This window comes from Cibotium barometz, chromosome 65 (genome assembly GCF_041138505.1).
Source record: "Cibotium barometz isolate CiBa-2024 chromosome 65, ASM4113850v1, whole genome shotgun sequence".
Taxonomy (NCBI): Eukaryota; Viridiplantae; Streptophyta; class Polypodiopsida; order Cyatheales; family Cibotiaceae; genus Cibotium; species Cibotium barometz.
Window position 1 is genome coordinate 20714990 of NC_141110.1, and position 21800 is coordinate 20736789.

Below are 21800 nucleotides of genomic sequence, written 5' to 3' on the forward strand. Positions count from 1 at the left end.
AACAATGGTAGAGGTCCCAGGTATCTCCTCTGGAAGAGTCTACATCTGGTGCTCTGGACCACCTCTACTGATCGCTCTGGCAGCTCTCTCTCTGGCATGTGCACCACGAGTATACACCCTGGTGCCTCTAGAGGTGGAAGGACGACTCTACTGAGCTGAAGAAGTAAGGGAGTTGGTAGTGAGAGCTCGAGTGACTCGTCTATCAATGGTCTCGAGCTCTCTGTGAAGCTGTCTATATATCTCCTCCTGGTCATCACGTACTATGTCGCTCTCCTTGGCATGTTGTTGGCTGTGGCGCTGGAACTCCTCAACATCAACCTATGAAGCATGTATTCACTAGTAGTTATTAGTGACTAATCACTTTAAGCTTATTGTGAACTTTGAAGTGCATCAGTATGTCGTAAATTTTTTTACCTGTTTTGGTCTATCCATCTTTCAAAGATTCCAAATTAGTTGAAGGTTGGCTCTGTAAAACACCAACTCTAGTTGTGCTATGCTCAAGCGGTTTCGGATCTTCTTGTGAATAAGAGAGTAGGAACTCCAGTTCCTCTCATAGGCTCCAGAGAAATGCAAGCTACAATAGCGGCACTTCCAATGACAAGTGCCTGAACCTGCTGATGATGTGCTAATAAGTATGATGGTGTGTGCAGCCCAGTAAGGATTTGGTGCCTTTGGCATCTTGGACAAGCTGCAATTTAAAAAAATCAACATTAGAAGCCACATTACTGGCTGAATTTTTGAAAATATAGGAATTCGGGAATGAAGATTGGAAAAAATAAAAAGGGATTGTTCAAGGGGCTGAATTTTTGAAAATAGAGGGAATGATTGGAAAAAAATACAAAATTAATAGAGGTCTGAGGTAATTTCTGAAAATAGAGGATTTAGGGAATGATTGAAAATAGAGGGCATTCTTGAAAATGATCATTCGTGAGAGAGAGAGAGTCTAGAGAGTACTATGTACTAAGTAGTAAGGGGCTGAAAATAGGTTGAAAATAGAGTCCGTGTCTCACCAATGATCATTCATGCGAGAGAGAGTCTAGAGAGTACTAACTTCTAAGTACTAGTAGTAAGTAGAGAGAGAGAGAGACGGGGAGAGAGAAAGAAAGAAAGAAAGAAAGATATTATTAACGTCTTCCAAAAGACCGAACTCGGCCTATGAGACAAATCAGTGTACCTGTGTGGGGTATCCTCTGTCATCCCAACAAAATGAAAAAGTACTGAACTAAAAAGCTGAATCTGGGTGTGCAATAAGTACAATGAGTGGGGGAGGGGATGGAGCTCTACTACTAGGAGAATGCAAAGCTTTATGCATGGAGTATACAATCATGATATGCAACCTAGCTAGCTCCATCCTGTACCATACTGGGGGTCTAAAATGGTATACATCAATGAAGGGGGTGTCCACAGCTCCCTGAAGAACATGCCGGGTGTGCTCTGAAGCGAGCCAGTCGCTCCGCACCCTCTCTGTGAAACTGAGCTCTGATCTCTGTCATCTCTCTCTGGTATAGGCGTGGTGTCCGAAAGCCAGGTGTCCTCTGTCTCCTGCGGGCTCTGAGTGTCTCTGCTCTCTGGAGAGTAATTCCCTGCCGTGTAGGGACTGGGAGTGGGATGGATCTCTGAAAAAATGTAGTAATCTGTGTCTGTCGTCCCCCCTCTGGAGCTGTCTGAGCCTGTAATGATGTCTCTCTGTGGCGTTGTATGTCATCATAGTCATACACCTCACACTATCTGCTCTGTGTGTGGGCATTGAAGTCGCCTGTAAGAAATACTTCCCCTAGTGTAGAATAATGCATAATCTCCTCTGACAGACAAGTGTATGGCGAGGCTCCTGTCTCCTCCTCCTATGGCATGTCCTCTGTAATGACATAGGAGGATCCTGATGGAGGAAAGTAACATAAGGCTATGTATATAACCCTGTCCTGTGAGAGCTGTAAGCTGATCCACATGTATCTGGCCTCTGGATCCTGTGCTACCACTCTCAGTCTCCCCTGTAGCTCGCGTCTAAATAGAACTGCCACTCCCCCCGAGCCTCTCGAGGTACCCTAGCGTGTGGTCTTCCTGTATGCTGACTCCCACTGGAATCCCTCTACTCGACGTAGCCCTCTCTCTGGGCTCTGATGTGTCTCTGTCAGAAGTATGATGTGTCTCCCCACCATAACATGCTCTAGTCGTCTAGGCTGCACTCATAGTGAACCATTACAGTTCCATACTGCCATGTGTATCTCTGTCAGTGGCCTGGTCTGTGTCCCATAGGCCCCAAACTGGTAATCCATGGGCCGGCCATCAATGATGACCCGACCATCTCGATAGAAGGCCTTCTTACCTTCTCTCCTCGCGTGTAAGACTCGTGGCATGCAAGCTCTCCTATGCTCTAGCTGCATCCTCGTGAGATCATCCAAGAAAATAGGAGCTCCCTCTAAGCCTTGTAGTATGACCCTCTTCTTCATGAAGGTGACCCTCTCCGTCTCTCCTGCAAACTGTAGGATGAGGGCTCGCTTGCGTGTTGAGTCTTTCGCGACTCTTCATGCTTTGGTGAAGGGGAGAGGGTCCTCTTCCATGTAGCCTAGCTTCATGCATAGAAGCTGTCCATCTTTCTCGGGTTGGGTGTCTCGGCTATACCTGTGACTTGAATGTTGAGGTGGCGGGCATGCCTCATCTTCTCCTCCTCAATGGTGGTGCGAATGATTTGATGTTCTTCCCTTTTGAGTATCCTCCCTCACTTCTTTACGGATGTTCTTCTTCACCACCTCAACCCATCCTGACTGCTGGGCTTCGAGTTTTCCTTCATGTCCTTTGTGATCTCCTTGGAGATTTCTTCTTTGATGGCCGTGAGAGTGTTGTCATTGATCTCCCCTTCTTCCTTCTCGGTGTTCTTGACGGCTATCATTTCCACTTTCAATGCACTCACCTCCTCCTTGAGTGCTGTGTTCTCTTGTTCAAGGTCCATGACCCGTGCTTCGAGGGCCATGATGTGTTGGTGTAGTTTGTTCTCCACCTCATTGAGGTTGGAATTAGATGTCTTCTTGTTCTCCTTGATTAGTGCCTTCATTGCCGTCTCCAGGGCCTCGAGTTTCTCTTGGAGACTCGGGGCCATTCCTCGAGATTACTCTGCAGCCCTTCCCACAGGCAGGGAGGAGAGAGAGAGAGAGAGAGTTATGTTGCTGCCTTGGGGGCCTGAGCAAGGGAGGGCGGCGGGCGGCGAGCAAGGGCGAAAGGGGAGCACAGGGAGGGCGGCAAGTAGGGGCGAAGGCAGCGGCTACGCACAGAGGCGCGAGGCGAACAGGGAATAGCGAAGCGAAGCAGGTGGCGAACAGTGAAGCGAACAACGAAGCGAAGTGGGCGGCGCGGGTGGGGTGGAAAAGGGGAGCACAGGGCGGCCTACCTGACAGGCAGGCGGTTCAACATAGTGCTAGTAGGGCAGCGAGGCGTAAGGGCTAGTGGGCGGCAGTAGCGAACAGAGAGACGGAGGAGAAAGAGAGAGAGGGAGAGGGAAACGGGAGAGAGGGCGGCAAGCAAGGGCGAAGGCAGCTGCTACGCATAGAGGCGCGAGGCGAACAAGGAACAGCGAAGCGAAGTGGGCGGCGAACAGCGAAGCGAAGCGGGCGGCGAGCAGGGGCGAAGGCAGCGGCTACGCATAGAGGTGCGAAGAGGCAGGGAGGGGGGGAGAGAGAGAGAGAGAGGGGCAGTGGGCACCTTGAAGTTGGACAACAGCAGGCGGGCGATGTCAACTAGATGGTCACGCGGCGTAGGTACGGAAACGCGATGGTGGAGCCCAAGACACGAAGCGATTTGATTAAAAAAAGGTACGGAACCCTAGGCGATGCGAAACCGACGGGTTTGGGCTTCAAAAAAAAAGTCCATGTTGTACTGTTCCGTACGACGTACGGAACGTACGGATCCGTACTGTACAGACTGAATCATTCCGTACCAGTATGGAATGCAACTATGCTTTGTACTAGTGGCTTTCTTGCCATGAGACAAACCAACCAAATACCAAGTGTCATTCTTGAGGATTGAGTCATACTCATCCTGTATGGCACACATCCATTGATCATCTTCTTGTGCTTCCTCAAAGGAAACAACTTCCTTGTCATTGCATGTGTTGGCAATGAGAGCACTATTTACATGATAACTAGATGCATAATAAGAAACTTCACGTGTCCTGACAGGCAAAGGAGCTGTCTTTTTGCTGTCACCACGTGTTGTATGCAACAACCATCTAGGCACCCATTTGGACTCCTGAATGGCTGTCCATTCCTCATCCACTGCATTCTCCACAATAGCTTCATCTATTGGCTGATCTTTGGGTTGTAAATTGGGCTCAATCTCAGCCATTGGGGGCTGATTTGCGGCTGTAAGGGGCTGAATTTCAGCACCCTGTTGAGCACTTGAATGCTCTACATATGGATGACTCAAGTTGTAGAAGAGGAGTGTATCAAAGAGATCATGTGGGCATACAATTTGCTTCTTTTTGCATGAAAGCATGGGCTGAACTGAGTTCTCCACAAAAACCACATCCTTACTCACCATGATCCACTTTGTAGAAGTATGGTTGAGTCTATACCCCTTGCTTTTCGAATTGTATCCCACAAAAATGCATTTGACCGCCTTATCATCAAGCTTATTGCGATGTTGCTTAGGCACAATGTGGAATGCTTGCATTTGTTCTTTTCTAGTGGGCTTCTGGATGGAATCTTTGCACTTTGGGCGTTCTTTTACCTTTCTTGATTCTTTTGGCCTTCACGTATTCTTTTTTTGAGATTTCTGGTCCTCTCTTGCAAATCGTGTTAGACTTTCTGTTACTAACGCCACACATTTCAACAAGTGCAGAGAGCTTCCCCATTCCAGCTAATTACGGTTGGTTTTTGGTCTCTCCATTCTGATATGGCCATGTACCTCCTCTGGCAGCTATGATTCGTCATTGACATGCACTCACATACCCAGTGTGTGTGAATCCTAACCTACTCTCACAATTATTGAGTTGACCGGTTCCCTTTTGTGAGGGCTCACAAAACTTTGCTAAACCCTACCTGTCCTAAGCTATTGTGTAGATGCCCTGAGTTGTCTTGGCGAATGTATGTGAGGACTGATGCAGGTGACACTCTGTGACCTTGTCCCTTTGTCAAATAAGGCTCACAATGGTTTGTAACTCTCCTAAGCTAACTTGTACAAGGCCTTAACAGACATGTCATATGCATTTGAGGCTTGATGCATGTGACATCCCCTCTTGCTTATTATTGAAGAGGGCATCGAAGTAGCAAGAAACTGACGGAAACTACTTGTATAATCACCCAATCTCTTGGGGGGGTCGTGACGCCTTTCCCTCCCTTCCCTCTAACCGTGGAGTATTTATTTTTTTTACTGATATGAGATTGTGAAATTCCAAGGTCCCTCCCCCATGTCCACTAGAGTATTTGCTTACCGATATGAGACATTGAAACTAATAGTCTTGTGGGTTGACTACCATGAGTATATAACAGGCACGTTCCTAAAAGGTGAATTTGGGCATGTTCCTGGATTCATCTAGGTATATATATGAAGCTGGGAAAAGGATGAAAGTCTGTGAATCAGTTACCTCACTATACTTTCTCAAATACCAAGATGGGAACTGAGCAGTGAACTCCCAAAGGCTCATGTCAACTGCTGGTCCAATGGGGCTGAAGGGCTGAAGAAGAGAGGGGGGAGAGGAGGTGGGTGCTACTGTCCATCATCTGTAGAGGACAGGACCTTCCGGTAAAGGGCCCCTTTTTATGCTCTACAATTATTCTAGCTCTGGTTTTCAGGCCAATAGTTAAATAAACAGACTTCAATAAAGTACAAAAATATCTGCAGAAGTTTGACAATTCAGAGACCTAGAAAGAAGAGCAGCATTAGGAGTTGTCAGGACATAATTTTGAATATGCGAAGGTGGGGCATGCCAAGTGAGATTGTCCCCAAAGGTCAAGGACTAGCAGCCACTTCAAACACAGAAGGGAGTCTTAGTGCAGATTTTGAGCTATGGGTCAAAGCTTAGTAGAAGGGGATTTCTTTGATGGTATTGACATCAGGGGAATTACCATCTAGTGCATTAGCTAGGTGAATGGACACCAGGCATCTAGACTCTAGAACTTTTAGTGCAGTATTGATTTACAATTTTGAAAGTGCAGAACCTGGAGGGCAAACTTCAAGATCAGTCAGACAGATGTACTTAAGTGGCCTTATTGGTGCCAATATGCATTTTTTGGACATTTATAGTTTGACTCAGGTGCAACCCATTTATGAAGGCATTTGTTTATGTAAAAGATTTTTCAAGGTAAGAATTGATGCCTTTGAATTCTATGTAGAGTTGCTTGCAGTTTATGTAGATGCCGACAAACCTTTTGAGTGCTTAAAAAAGGAAGAGATTTCAATGGATTTGATAACCAAACCATGTCTTTTTTCTGATTAAGCTTTTGTACAGTGGTCTTAGCAGATCTGCAATCTACAACAGAATAGAAGCTTTCTGGAGCCGGATTGGTCCAAAATTTCAGTTCAAATGCTATGTGAATCAGTTATACCGGTTTGTAGAACTTGGGTGTGTGAGGAACACTTACGGAGTTTGAAGCATCAACCAACCTCAAAGGAGGGTTCGTTTGTTACAATATTGGGCTCACTTGTCTCCAAAGAACACACATTCAAGTCATCAGAGATGCTCGCAGGCGAGGGCCTTTTATCGCAATGGAACTCGCTATTTGACTCCTATTCTGAAGGAAACAAGATAATGAGTGGGAATCTCAAAGTGACTGGAAAGGCTGAGTTCTATGTGGATTTCCTTTACTTCATTTGCTCCGGTTGTGTCAGGTATAGATGCCCTTCAAGCAGTGCATATCTCCCTTTTAAGCTAGTTGCCTTGGGAAAAGTTTTAGAGCTTAAGTTATGTAGTTGGTGTATGAAAGAATGTGCTTAGTCCATTCTCTGCTTAGAATATGCAATGATTATACTTTAAAACATGTGACTGTCTTGAGCTTCGTAGACCTCTGTATCCTGTTTAAATTGTGTTTACACACCTAGGTGGATGGAGCTGGGATGCTGCTATAAATTTTCTGCTGGCTATCAGACTAAGCGCTACCCTGTCCTCTAGGGTTCATTGAGATAGATTCCAACCTAGTAACTTAACAACAATTACGTTCCAGGATCAGCCTTACACTCGTCTGAAACATATAAATACCAGATCACCCATATTTCCTACGATACGTTTGTGTATGGTGATGGTTTCAGATGTGCACACCTGCCCACTGCAACTTACGTAGCATGAGAAAAACTTGTGCAATGACTAAGCTACTCATTGATCTTCTCATTGTGCTTCCAAGAGGAATTCAGAGAGGTATTCTCCAATGTGTCTTCAACTCTCACTGCTAGCCAAACAAATACATAAGAAAGGAGGAAGGAAGAAGGGAGGAGAGGGGGTGATTGGGATCCAGAACCGAGCACTCTCCCTATTCTCTTCTCTCTCTTCCCAAATTAGCAAGTTAATGCACTCCTTAATCATCATTAAAAGCTTCCGCTACGGCTCATGTAACATTGTTTAAGGGCCTTCGTGTGTCCCCTCCTGTCACCATTTGGCCACCCGAATGGTTCACTCTTGCTTTCACACTATGTGCATATTGGATTGGTGTCCATGGCTTATGGAATGTGCCTATGCATGTGATTGACACGTGTCATGCTGTATAGTTGGATATGATATTCCGCTGGGACTTGATGTTATCATGCCCGGAATATCTGGAGGACTTGGCTTTCCGCTGGGACTTGTGCCTTTGTGTACATGCCCGGAAACGCGTGGAGGACTTGGCTTTCCGCTGGGACTTGTGCCTTTGTGTACATGCCCGGAAACGCCTGGAGGATTGGCTTTCCACTGGGTCTGGTATCGCATATACTTGCCTGGAAACGCCTGGTCTTATACGGTTTCATGAACGGAAATCGCTCATGCCAATGCTGCATTGCATAGCATCTTTATGTGCTTGCCTGCAAATGAAATTGCATGCTGTTTTCATGCCTGCATGACCTATGTGTAGTTCCGGGCTAGGGGACGCCCGCCCGTGAACCGTGCGTGTGAAACTGTCTGCTGACATGGTTGTGTGGCATGTGAACAGGTGGTAAGTATTACCCAATCTAGGCTCAAATAGCCCTTAGGACTTAGCCAATATTTATAAGTGAGTGCGTTTCCACTTCATTAAAGTTTGGGCGCCCAAAAGTCACTTATAAATTATGACCGCTTTCAAGTTCACACTCACTGAAGTCCCGAGGTGGACAAGACTCAATGTCCAGGACCTGATCCTCCCTTTTTACTCATAAATGGGCATCTCCCCATGTCCCTTCACCTGATTGGACCCCAATTCACTTACTTATTAAGAGAAATTCGTGTTTTCTCTTCATGAGGATTTTTGGAGACTGAAAACTCTGTTTTTCCACCATTTCTCTTCATTTCCAAGCTCTCCATAGCCATACCCAACTTGCTAGGGTGTTTTCCAAGCTTCCAAGGGTGTTTCCAAGTGCTAATCACTCTCCTACTCACTCCCAATGACCGAAATTCAGCAAAACAGCTCTCATTTTTGCTGTAATTTTTGGTCTTTTTGTTGAAAATCCTAATTTCAGCCTTCCTTTCTCAAGTTGAACCATAGGGAAAGCTTTCCCAAGGTTCCCTTCATCCTCTTGAAGACTTTTGTCGCGAAGGATTGCGGCAAATCGAAGATATCAACACTTCTAAGGCTTCAAACGCGAAGGCTTCCGCTTGCAACAACTTCTATGAAGACTGGTAAGCTAATTGGACAATCTGTTGTCATTACTTATTCAGTAGAAGGGCAGGACTCCTTGTTTAGCCGCCCTGTGTAGTACTCTCTTGTCCTATGTGCTCTTGAAGATGTTGCTACCTTGCTTGGTAGAACATAGAGCCAATGGTAGAGAATATGGACACTGAAGTCGGGCCGGGCATCAAGGCGGCTCCTTGGTGATCTACATCGACATACCATTGTTTTCTAAATGCTGAATTTCATATGCATTGGCATGGAGGATTTGGCAATGGATGCCCGTAAAGCTATGTATTGAATTTCTCCAATAGTAATACAATTTACTCAAGGGAGGGGTCGGCCGTTCTGGCTCATTGTGTGTCTCTTGTCAATTCAGCAATTTACTTCTTGTATTTGAGCAAGTGTCCTTTAAATCTTAGTGTATTTAAGTGTATTGATTAGCATTGTGTTCAACCAAGTCACATTGGTATCAGAGCATACGGTTCTCTTTCACTTGTATCGTGAGAGACGATCACCGTGAACACTAGCTATCTCTACACTTAGAACATTATGGACAGCCACACAATGAATGTTGGAGATGCTAATACAAGAGGCAGGGACAATGAAATGCATGCCTCCAATGCTTTACAGGATGAGCAAACTCATGTGGTGCACAATAGGGAACATGAATATGTGGGACAGCCGTCCCGTGGCAAAGAGAAGATGCAAGAAGAAGAGTTGATAGTCTTGAAGGCTTAATTTACTCGTATGCAGGCTCTTCTCCATGCACAACAACAAGAAGAATTGAATCTCTATCGCCGTGAGGATCCATTGGTACATGATCGTTTGAAGGCCAAGAAAGCTGAATCTTATATGGATCATGCAATGGCGATGATTGCTCAAGAGTTGCACATGCAACCGAGAGATGCAGCACGTGCATACTTGGCTCGTGCCGAGGATGCATACGCAGAAAAGGCAACCATCCCACGTCTTGGAATCCCCACTGGTGCCCGAACAAGAACTTATGTCTAAGAGGATAAATCTCCATGCTATGGGAGAGGAACAATCAGTGACTTCACGCCATGTAGGAATACCTTATGTAGCCCGTGAAGGATACAATGTTTATGGCAGTGGTCAAAATGTATGTCAAATGCCATTGCCGGCTGAAAATGTACATGCACAACACATGCAACATGGGCTGCAATTTTCTGTTGGTGCAGGTATTCTGCGTATCTCTCATGCCACTCATGCCTTCGAGTGTGCTCGTGAGGGAGAAGCTATGGTTGAAAATGTATCAATGCATGTTGAGGGGCCAGCCATGCCTCATGCTTACAGGGCACATGTATCTATGCCTTATGCATCACCTTTTGGTCCAAAAATGATGCCAGTTTTACAGGGGCTGTCCCAATGGACAAACATGGGGGAAAACATGTTGAGATGCACCCACATGCATCAAAGTCTCGTGACTTCAAAGCCGGAGACAAATCTATGAAGTTTGACACATATCATGGGGAATATGATGCATCAAAGGCACTTGCTTTTATTGCCCAGTTTGATATTGCTTTCAGTGATGAGGATTTCACTCAGAAATCCATGATCCGGCATGTAAGCATGTTCATGAAAGGCACTGCTGCCCATTGGTGGCTCACGGAGAAGCTCTCACCGAATCCTGTTAGATCATGGGAAGAGTTCAAGGAGAGGTTCTATGCTCAATTCTTGCCTCCCAATGCATTGAATGAGATAACAATGAAGTGGGATTGGGTAAAGCAAAATGAGGGGGAATCGGTAAATGCATATATACAAAACTTTTGGAAAGTGCTTTTGGAGGTGTCTCCATTTATGCGTGTCACCGAGGCGGAAAGGAAGAGAAGGTTTCAATTGGGATTGCAACCCGTGTACAAAGCGAGATTACAAATGTATCCTGGTCATACCTTACACCAATTAATCGCAGCCGCCACCGCCACCGAGCAATTGGAACTCAAATTGAGTCCATCCAATAAGGCTAAACCCTCATTTCAAGGCAAAGAGAGGGCTGTCCAAAACCTGCAAAATGATGGACAGCCACCTAAAAGGGACCAAAACCAAGCCAAATCAGGTCCAAAAGCTGAAAATAAGTTTACTAAAAAGCGCCCTTATAAGCATGTTGGGTATGAGCATGCCCTCGTCCCCCCCCCCCCCCCCCCCCCCCCAGTCGCGGTTGCGATCCTTTGGGTCCTCAAGCATGTTAAAGCTTCTCCCATGTATCAAGCATCCACCATGAGGAGATCCTGACCCACCTGAAGCGAGAAGGATGTGCGCTCAGGAGTCCCATTGGGGGCATAGATATTGAGGAGCCCTAGACGAGTCTCCCCAACATGAAGAATCACCCACTGAGCACGACCAGGTACGATCGTGCTGGAATATCGATCTGGGAGGCTCCTGCCTGGCTCGTTGAAACCCTATGGTTCCCTAGGGGACCAAAACAAATGAGCCGGAACGGCCAACCCCTCCTCAAATAAAGTATATTGATCTTGGGAGAATCAAGTATGTAGTGTCATGGGCATTTCTGACCCGATTTCCATACCAATGTATATGAATACAGTATTGCAAACAAGTGGTTGTCGATGTAGACTTGCAATCCACACTACCCTCTTAAGTGCCCATGTTCCCTATCAACTACTCTCTATTGTTCCACCAACATAAGGTAGCAACAATCTACAAGAGAGCACGTAGGACAAGAGAACACTACACAGGGTATATGAGACTTGCAATCCACGCTACCCCCTCAAGTGCCCATGTTCCCTACCAACTACTCTCTATTGTTCCACCAACACAAGGTAGCAACGATCTACAAGAGAGCACATAGGACAAGAGAACACTACACAGGGTATGTGATCTTGTAATCCGGTTCCTCCCTCCTGCTACTTGCTTCCATATTTAAGTATAAAAGCTTACCAATTACAAGTAGAGTCGATGACAACGGAAGTTTTCGCGATGGAAGTCCTTGGAGTGATGAGATCTTCGATTTGTCGCATTTCTTCGTGACAGAAGTCTTCAAGAGGATGAAGGGAACCTTGGGAAAGCTTCCCTTATGGTTCAACTTGAGAAAGGAGGGCTGAAATTAGGGTTTTCAGCAAAAAAGACAAAAAATTACAGCAATAAAGATAGCTGTTTTACTGAATTTCAGTCATTGGGAGTGTACAGGAGAGTGATTAGCATCCGAAAACACTCTTGGAAGCTTGAGAAACACCTTAGCAAGCTTGGAAATGAAGTTGGGAAGGAGAAAGTGCAGAAAATACACAGCCCAACAGCCCTCATGAAGGAGGCGCCAATCTCTAGAGAGAGGAGGAGTGAGGTGGTGAGTTGTCCAGTGTAGGTGGCGGGCGTCCCCTTACCCGGAACTACACATTGGTCAAGCAAGCATGAAAACAGCATGCGATTTCAATTGCAAGCAAGCACGTAAAGATGCTATGCAATGCAGCATTGGTATGGACAATTTCCCTTCATGAGAGAGTACCAAAATAGACATGCTCTAGGCAAGTACACGAGGTACCAGACCCAATGGAACACCAATTCCACTAGGCATTTTCGGGCATGTACACAGCGGTGCAAGTCCCAACGGAAAGCTAAGTCCATAGTATCACATGAGTGGCATCAATCCCCGGCATAAACAATTTCCATCGACACCAGTCCAATGTACATTCATGATGAGAAAGCACGGGTGGACCAATTGGGTGGCCAAATGGTGACATCCGCCCCGGCTTCTAAACAATTGTCCGCAATTGAAAAGCATCCAAATATGTCTGAAGCACATGCGGGCTATCTCTGAAGAAGTCTTCATCTACCCATTTACATCAATGGGAAGATAGTTCTTAAACTTCACAAGGTAACGCCTGACAACTTTCCTGCAGCAAGCTTGCGTTCCTGATGATACACAATCTGCTCTGGCTGCAAGATCTCCTCAAGCTCATTCACTTCGAGTGGATCCTCGATGACCATTTCACTGGACTCCAGCTGTGACCGCTCACTACAGGAGACCTACAGATCGGAAGACAATATACACATATTTAGAACACTTAATTTAACTGTTATTAAACAATGGAAGCAACATCAGCAACACAAATACTGGGAATATTGAAAATACAAATGACACCAGCACTGGGGCCGGCCCCTCCCTCAATACTTTTTGTATTTCTTGGAGTATTTATATTTGTACAAGTGTCACGGGCTTGATAGGCCAGATTTCTCCGCAAGGGAGTGAAAACAACCAAATAAAACTGGTTCAAGTCGATGCAGAGGTGTTGGTCGGAGTAGCCCCAAATCACAGGCTCATTCCCACCTTCACTGGGTGGACACTTGTCTTTCACTGGTATTCCGGGACCGTGCAGTTAGTACTGGCACGCCCCTACTAACGTAGGCCAAGGAGAACACCGCGGAGGGAACGTGGCCTGGTTCTCCCCAATGAGCTTTGCTCCCAAATTCCCTGTTGAGTCTAACCTTCACTGGCTCTCAGAAGCTCTGAGAGCGCGGTTAACAACACCACACAGGGAAATATACTAGCCACACCAGGAAGAATTGCTTGAACATGGTCAGCATATACATGCCATGCTCTTGCACTACACAACTTGAAGCATTCTCTGAATTTAAATTAGCAAATTTCAGATTTATACCAATGAGAAAAATATGAGAGCACGTGGTACAATGAGTACAATTCTGGTACAACACGTACAATTTGCAGCAAGTACAATCAGGCACTTCAGGTACTTCACACGTGTGCAGGTACAACCAGCCATGTAGTATTCAGATTCTGTACTTGTAGCAGGTACAACAGGTACATATGGGCAGCCAGCTGGTACACGTGGGCAGGTACAGTACTTGGGCAGCAGCTGCAGGCGAGTTCAGCAGGTACAGCACACGGGTACACTAGGCGTGGGCAGCAGCCAGGTACAGTAGCCAGGTACAGGGCAGGTATAGGTGGGTACAACAGGCATGTACAGGGCAGGTACAACCAGCAGCAAGGTGGGTACAGCCAGCAGCAAGGAGGCGGGTACAACCAGCAGCAAGGAGGCGATGGAGAAAGAGGCGATGCAGAGAGAAAATCCACCAACCCACCACATGTGGGGAATTTTCCAATAATGTTTCATGCAAAAGCCTTATCAAAGGTTATAAAACCTTAATACATAATTAACACTTATGGGCACCATCCAAAAGAAAATGTCCAGTCCCTTTTTAAATGTGTGTGAACACATTAGCTTATAAACATTAAAGTTAACCATAGTTTATGGATTTTACATTTTAGAAGGGCTAAAATGGTAATACTTACCACCTGTTCACACGCCACACCACCAAGTCAGCAAACAGCATTCCACGGTACACTGGGGGCATCCTCGTCCAGTGTACTGGCACAACATAATAGGCAGACACATGCAAACAAGTCATGCAAAAATAAATTTATGCATGCAGGCATAAATGCGTGTGCATAAATAGTGGACGAAATCTCCCTCTCATGAAACTTGTACAAGAGGTTCCTGTCGGGCACAAAACTGGCGCGACAAATATAAATAAATATGTCTTGGTCTTCTTATGGAGTGACAGTCCCATAGGTAAGACACCATCCTGGCTATACACGGGTGGCACCAATAGGCTCCCATCCATACTGTACGAAGCAAATCACACACGGGTGACACGAACCTGGTTCTCGTCCATGTGACGCAGCACGGGTGGCACTGATCTGGCTCCCGTCCATGTGACACCATAAAACTGGCCCTTTCACATGGGACACTGGCCTGGCCCCATGTGAACATGGCACAAATATGGCCGCTCTATGGAGTGACAGTCCCATAGAAGTGGCTCGAGAGAATGGAGATGGACCAAACGGTGACATCCCCCCGAGCGTCTAGACAGTTGATCTCAAGTGAAAAGCCTCAAGATATGCCTGTAGAAGCTGAGGGTAGTCAGCAAAATAATCCTCATCTACCCACTTTGCATCAATTGGTAAATAATTTTTAAATTTCACAAGGTATCTCCTGCAAAGCGTCCCATGTGGCAACTTTCTTTCCTTGTGAAATACAATCTGCTCTGGTTGAAGGATCTCTTCAAGCTCATCAACTTCTGGCGGATCTTCTGTGACAGGCTCTTCTGGATCTGGCCCCACATACTTCCGCAAAAGACTCACATGAAAAGCATTGTGAATCTTCCAATGGCTGGGTAAAGCAAGCCTGAAGGACACTTCATTGATCTTGTCAATCACTTTGAAGGGTCCATAATATCGAGTAGAAAGCTTTGGATATGATCCCTCTCGTCCTGGCTTCTTCCAAAGCCTATTTTTCTCAAATTTCAGCAATACCCAATCACCTTCCTTGACTTGCATGTCTCTCCTATGCTTGTCAGCCAAAGGCTACATTCAAGTCACGCACATACTCATCGGCTGCAAAAATCTCATCCTTTGTACGAAGGATGGGTGGCAAGATCACTCTGCTATAAATAATCTCAAACGGGGCCTTTCCCGTGGAGGCATGAACTGTGTTATTGTAGGCAAACTCTACAAGTGGAAGATACTTCTCCCATGCAGTCTTTTGATCTGCCATATAACACTTCAACAAATCCAACATGGCTGAATTTGCAGCTTCACTTTGGCCATCCGTTTGGGGATGATAAGCTGATGGAAACTCAAGTTTAGTGCCCATGTTATCAAATAAAGCCCTCCAGAAGAGACTCGTAGTCTTGGGATCTCTATCCCCAACAATGGACTTAGGCATACCATGATGCTTGAAGATGTTAGCAAGAAAAAGCTTCACCATATGATCAACTTTAATGGTTTTCTTGACGGGCAAGAAGTGAGCTTGCTTGCTAAACCTGTCCACAATGGTCCAAATAGCATCATTCCTATGCTGGGATCTAGGCAAGTCCATAATAAAGTCCATAGTAATACTTTCCCATGGCTGCGAGGGAATAGGCAATGGCTGAAGTAAACTTGGAGGCTTTTGCCTGTCAAATTTCACTTTTTGGCAAGTACGTTTAAACTCTTTCCAAGTGCAAATGGGGTCTTTGGTGGTCTTTTCAGTGATCCACCAATGGGTAGCTGTCCCCTTTAAGAATATGCTTGCATGACGAATTTTGGACTTCTCAGAGTGAAGTCCTCATCACTAAAAGCAATATCAAACTGTGCCACAAAAGCTAGCACCTTAGAGACATCATACTCTCCATGAAAGGCATCAAATTTCACGGACTTGTCCCCTGCCTTGAACTCCTTGAGCTTCTTGGGATGTGGTACATATTCTTCTCGTTTTCTCTTCCCCTTATCCAATGGGGCAGCTCTCTCTGCATGAGCTTCATGGGCAATGAATGATAGGTGTTCCACTAGCCAAAGTGACATGGGTCTTTGATTCTTGTGGCCCCACTGCATGTGACCTCGCTGAAAGATGCCTTGTCTTGCCACGAGACAACTCAATAGGCAAGGTCTTTTGGCTTGCATGCCGACCCCACTGTCCCCATGATGTATATACCTAGAATCCAAATGGCCTTTAGCATGCATAAATCTGTTTCCTCCAGTGCCATGAAGAGTGGATGCATGGTGGGAGGTGACCGAAACTTCTTCTTTATGCAAGTATGATCTCAACCTTTGAGAGGCTGGGTCTCCATGTTGCAAACGGGGTGGATTCTTGAACATAAGCTGTCCATCCTCTCCCTCTTTAAGGTCACCCTTGCGGATAAGATAAGAGAGTGCCAGCTCCCTTGGCTTCTTGTCCACTTCTCGAGCCATAGACTCAAAAGTCACGTCCACCATAGCATCACCTTTCTTGGCTTCTATGACACTTTGTACATATGGGGATCCTCATGCAAGAATTTCAGCTCTTGCTCTTTTCCGTGCAAAAGCCTCTTCATGTGCTCTAACTCAGCCCTCAATGCACTGGGCTCTTCCTCGTGCATAGGTTCTTTACCACGTGATGGCTATCCCATGTATGCACTGTCATAGACACTCTCAAGAGGCTTATGCCTTCCATGCAATGTATCGGAATCCTGTGAAGCACTTGATTGGTCCCTCGAATTCGGCACTTCCAATGGGTTGCCTTGGCTGTCCATTGAATTAGTGTTCGTCTTGCTTCCGATCTCAAAACTCCGTGTCTCCTCTTGAGAAAGAGAGACGGTTGGGCTCTGATACCAATGTGACCGCTCCCTACAGGAGGCCTACAGATGGGAAGACAATATACACATATTTAGAACACTTAATTTAACCATTATTAAACAATGGAAGCAACATTAGCAACACAAATACTGGAAATACTGAAAATACAAATTACACCAGCACTGGGGCCGGAAAGGGCCGCACCCCCCCCCCCCTCAACACTTTTTGTATTTCTTGGAGTATTTATATTTGTACAAGTGTCACGGGCCTGACAGACCAGATTTTTCCACAAGGGAGTGAAAACAACCAAATAAAACTGGTTCAAGTCGATGCAGAGGTGTTGGTCGGAGTAGTCCCAAATCACAGGCTCATTCCTACCTTCACTGGGTGGACACCTGCCTTTCACTGGTCTTCCGGAACCGTGCGTTAGTACTGGCACGCCCGTACTAACGCAGGCCAAGGAGAACACCGCGGAGGGAATGTGGCCTGGTTCTCCCCAATGAGCTTTGCTCCCAAATTCCCTGGTGAGTCTAACCTTCACTGGCTCTCAGAAGCTTTGAGAGCGCGGTTAACAACACCACAGAGGGAAATATACTAGCCACACCAGGAAGAATTTCCTGAACATGGTCAGCATATACATGCCATGCTCCTGCACTACACAACTTGAAGCATTCTCTGAATTTAAATTAGCAAATTTCAGATTTATACAAATGAGAAAATATGAGAGCACCTGGTACAATGAGTACAATTCCGGTACAATAGGTATAATTTGCAGCAAGTACAATCAGGCACTTCAGGTACTTCACACGTGTGCAGGTACAACCAGCCATGTAGTATTCAGATTCTGTACTTGCAGCAGGTACAACAGGTACATATGTGCAGCCAGCAGGTACACGTGGGCAGGTACGGTACTTGGGCAGCAGCTGCAGGTGAGTTCAGCAGGTACAGCAGGCGTGGGTAGCAGTCCGGTACAGCAGCTAGGTACAGGGCAGGTACAGTCTGGTACAGCAGCCAGGTACAGGGTAGGTACATGCGAGTACAACAGACATGTGCAGGGCAGGTACAGGGCAGGTACAGTCTGGTATAGCAGCCAGGTACAGGGTAGATACATGCGAGTACAACAGGCATGTGCAGGGCAGGTACAACCAGCAGCAAGGAGGGGGATACAGCAAGCAGCAAGGAGGCCGGTACAGCTAGCAATTATAGCTGTGATTGTTGTATGTTTTTCTCATACATAATAGAAGTCTCTTTCTGAAAAAAAAAAAGCCTTATCAAAGGTTATAAAACCTTAATACCTCATTAACACTTATGGGCACCATCCAAAAGAAAATATCCAGTCTCTTTTTAAATGTGTGAACACATTAGCTTGTAAACATTAAAGTTAACCATAGTTTATGGATTTTACATTTTAGAAGAGCCAAAACGGTAATACTTACCACCTGTTCACACGCCACACCACCAAGTCAGCAAATAGCATTCCACGGTACACTGGGGGACGTCCTCGTCCAGTGTACTGGCATGACATAACAGGCAGACACGCAAACAAGTCATGCAAAAACAAATTTATGCATGTAGGCATAAATGCATGTGCACAAATAGTGGACGAAATCTCCCTTTCATGAAACTTGTACAAGAGGTTCTTGTTGGGCACAAAACTGGTGCAACAAATATAAATAAATGTCCTGGTCTTCCTATGGAGTGACAGTCCCATAGGTAAGACACCATCCTGGCTATACACGGGTGGCACGAAGAGGCTCCCGTCCATACAGCACGAAGCAAATCACACACGGGTGACACGAAACTGGTTCCCATCCATGTGACGCAGCATTGGTCACACACGGGTGGCACTGATCTGGCTCCCGTCCATGTGACACCATAAAACTGGCCCTTTCACATCGGAATCTGGCCTGACCCCATGTGAACATGGCACAAATCTGGCCGCTCTATGGAGTGACAGTCCCATAGAAGTGGCTCCAGAAATGGAGATGAACAAAATGGTGACACCGGCCCTACATACTTGCGAAGGAGACTCACATGAAAAGCGTTGTGTATGTGTCAATGACTAGGTAATGCCAATCTGAAAGCCACTTCATTGATCTTCTCGATCACTCGAAAAGGCCCATAGTACCTGGTTGCAAGCTTAGTATATGCGTCCTCTTTGCCAGGCCTCTTTGCAAGTCTTACTTTCTCAAATTTCAGCAATATCCAATCATTCTTTTTAACATCCAATTGCCTTCTATGCTTGTCGGCAGCCTTTTTATGCTTGTCTTGTGACCTTGCAATGGCTGTCCACACTTGAGCAAAAGCAATATCCAAGTCTCTTACATACTCATCAGCTGCAAATATCTCATCCTTTGTGTGAATGTTTTGCCTATGGGACTGTCACACCATAGGAAGACTCGTGCCTAGAACTGTGTCTTACCTATGGGACTGTCACTCCATAGGAAGACCAGGTTTTTATGTTTTACGTCGTGCCAGTTTTGTACTTGTTCCATGAACGGGAGATATGTCCATGTTACTATTTGCACATGCACACATGATTTGCATGTTTGAAACTGTTTTCGCATGACATGTATTTTTGTGTTTGCCTGTTTGACGTGTTACTTACTGAGTGGGGACGCCTGTCAGTGAGTCGTGAAGTCTGCTCTGTCTTCTGACAAGTTTTGGTGCATGTGAACAGGTGGTAAGTATAATTAACATGTTGTTTTAAATACTTTATTTCTAACCTTTTGATTTATAAGGTTACAGGTTCACACCCACTTAAAAGTGGGCACCCACTTAGGGGCCAAGGTGGGGAGCCCCACTTAAGTGAGTGTGGGAGTGGGCATGGTCACCTACCACACCTCTTTGGAACAGGCCACCCACATGCAAGCGGGGGGGGGGGGGGGGGGGGGGGGGGGGGGGGCAACCAAAACAGTTTGTTTACTCCTCCAACCATAATAAAAGAAGCCGGCGACCACCTTTGAAAGACACGATGATTTTGTGCGCCTCCATCACCTTGTGCTCCATCGTTTGCTGACGGCTGAGCCGGTTGCGCATGCTTCCTTCTCCATCATTGCTGGCGATTCCACAGGCTAGAGTGGATGCGCTAGTCCTTCAACGGGCTGTACCCTCTGCACTGTAGGCTGTACGACTAGAAGACTTCTGATCTGCCATGTAACCTTTCAAGAGATCCAACAGGGCTGAATTTGCGGCCTCACTTTGTCCATCCGTTTGAGGGTGATAAGCTGATGAGAAGTCCAATTTGGTGCCCACATTATCAAATAAGGCCCGCCAAAAGAGACTTGTAGTCCTGGGATCTCTATTCCCCACAATGGACTTCGGCATTCCATGATGCTTGAACACTTGTGCAAGAAATATTTTAACCATATGCTCAGCTTTGATGGTCTTTTTGACCGGCAAGAAGTGAGCTTGCTTGTTACATCTGTCCACAATTGTCCAAATTGCATCATTACCCTGTTGGGTCTGTGGCAAGTTCATAATGAAATCCATTGTAATACTTTCCGATGGCTGTGTGGGAATAGGCAATGACTGAAGCAAACCTGGTGCCTTTTGCCTATCAAATTTCACCTTTTGACAGGTGATACATGCACGTACATGTGCCTCTATGTCCTTCTGCATACTTGGCCAAAAGAAATACCGCTCAATCATGTGCGTAGTAGGCATTATGCCTCTATGACCAACATATGGAGGAGCATGGCACTCATCCAAAACCTTTTGTCTCAAGTCAGATACCACACATAGGCAATTATCTTTCATGAGATAACCCTCTTTGATCACATATGAGGCATGTGCATGACCAGCCATCAAATCAGTCCAAATAGTGGCAAAATCAGCATCCGTAAGATACAAATCACGCATGGCAGACAAGTCCCCATGAGAGGCAACCAAGATAGCTGCTACATACGGCTTTCGTGACAATGCATCGCCCACTATATTCTTCTTTCCTGGGGTGTGCAAGATCTGAAAATGAAACATAGAGAGAAAATTGGCCATCCTCATATGCTTCTCTGACAGCTTAGTTTGGGTAAGAAAATACCTCAAACTCTGGTGATCTGTCTTCACAGTGAAATTAGCTCCAAGAAGGTAATGTTTCCATATAGTAAGTGCATGAATTACAGCCAAGAGCTCTTTCTCATAAATGCCAAGAGATAGCTCTGCATTATGCAAGCTACGGCTCTCATAAGCCACGGCATGTCCCTCTTGATTAAGGACAGCTCCTATGCAATTTCCAGATGCATCACATTCCACACTAAAAGGCTTTTGCAAATCCGGAATGATCAACACTGGTTCATGAGTAATTTCATCTTTCAATTTGAGGAATGCATCCCTCTCTACATTAGTCCATTTGAATGTGGCCTTTTTCTTTGTCAAATCATGCAAAGGAGAAGCAATGCATGCAAAGTGCCGAATGAACCTGCGGTAGTAAGAGCATAACCCAAGAAAACTACGGATTTTATGCACCGAAATCAATTCGGGCCAATTCTGAATTGCATCAATTTTTGGAGGATCCATCCGCACTCCTTCTTTGGAGACAATATGCCCAAGATAATGTATCTCTGACAAGAAGAACTCACTCTTCTTTGCATTTATGAAGAGTTTATGCTTATGGAGTTCTTCAAAAACAATGGCCAAATGAGCTCTATGCTCTTCTTTGGTCTTCAAGAAGACTAGGATGTCATCAAAGAAGACACCTGTAAATTTTCTGTACCCACGGAATATGCGATCCATCATTCTATTGAATGTAGCCGGGGCATTCGTAAGACCAAAAGGCATAACAAGATACTCATAAAGCCCAAATGCTGTCGTGAAAGCAGTTTTGTGTACATACTCGGGCAGCACTACACGCACTTGATGATACCCACTCTTGAGATCAATTCGGCTAAAGCATGCCAATCCATCCAACTTGTCATGGATGTCGTCTATGCGTGGAATCGGAAACAGATTCTTGATGG

General features: G+C 45.7%; 1 protein-coding gene across 1 annotated transcript in view; it reads left to right on the top strand.

Moving 5' to 3' along the window:
• The window catches only part of LOC147603035 (phosphoglycolate phosphatase), a 75938-nt gene that overhangs the window by 39390 nt on the left and 14748 nt on the right, over positions 1-21800 (top strand). The window contains exon 4 of the mRNA XM_086797025.1: positions 6452-6819. Within this exon, the coding sequence (XP_086653151.1) occupies positions 6452-6819 (368 nt within the window). The remainder of the gene's footprint in view (positions 1-6451; positions 6820-21800) is intronic.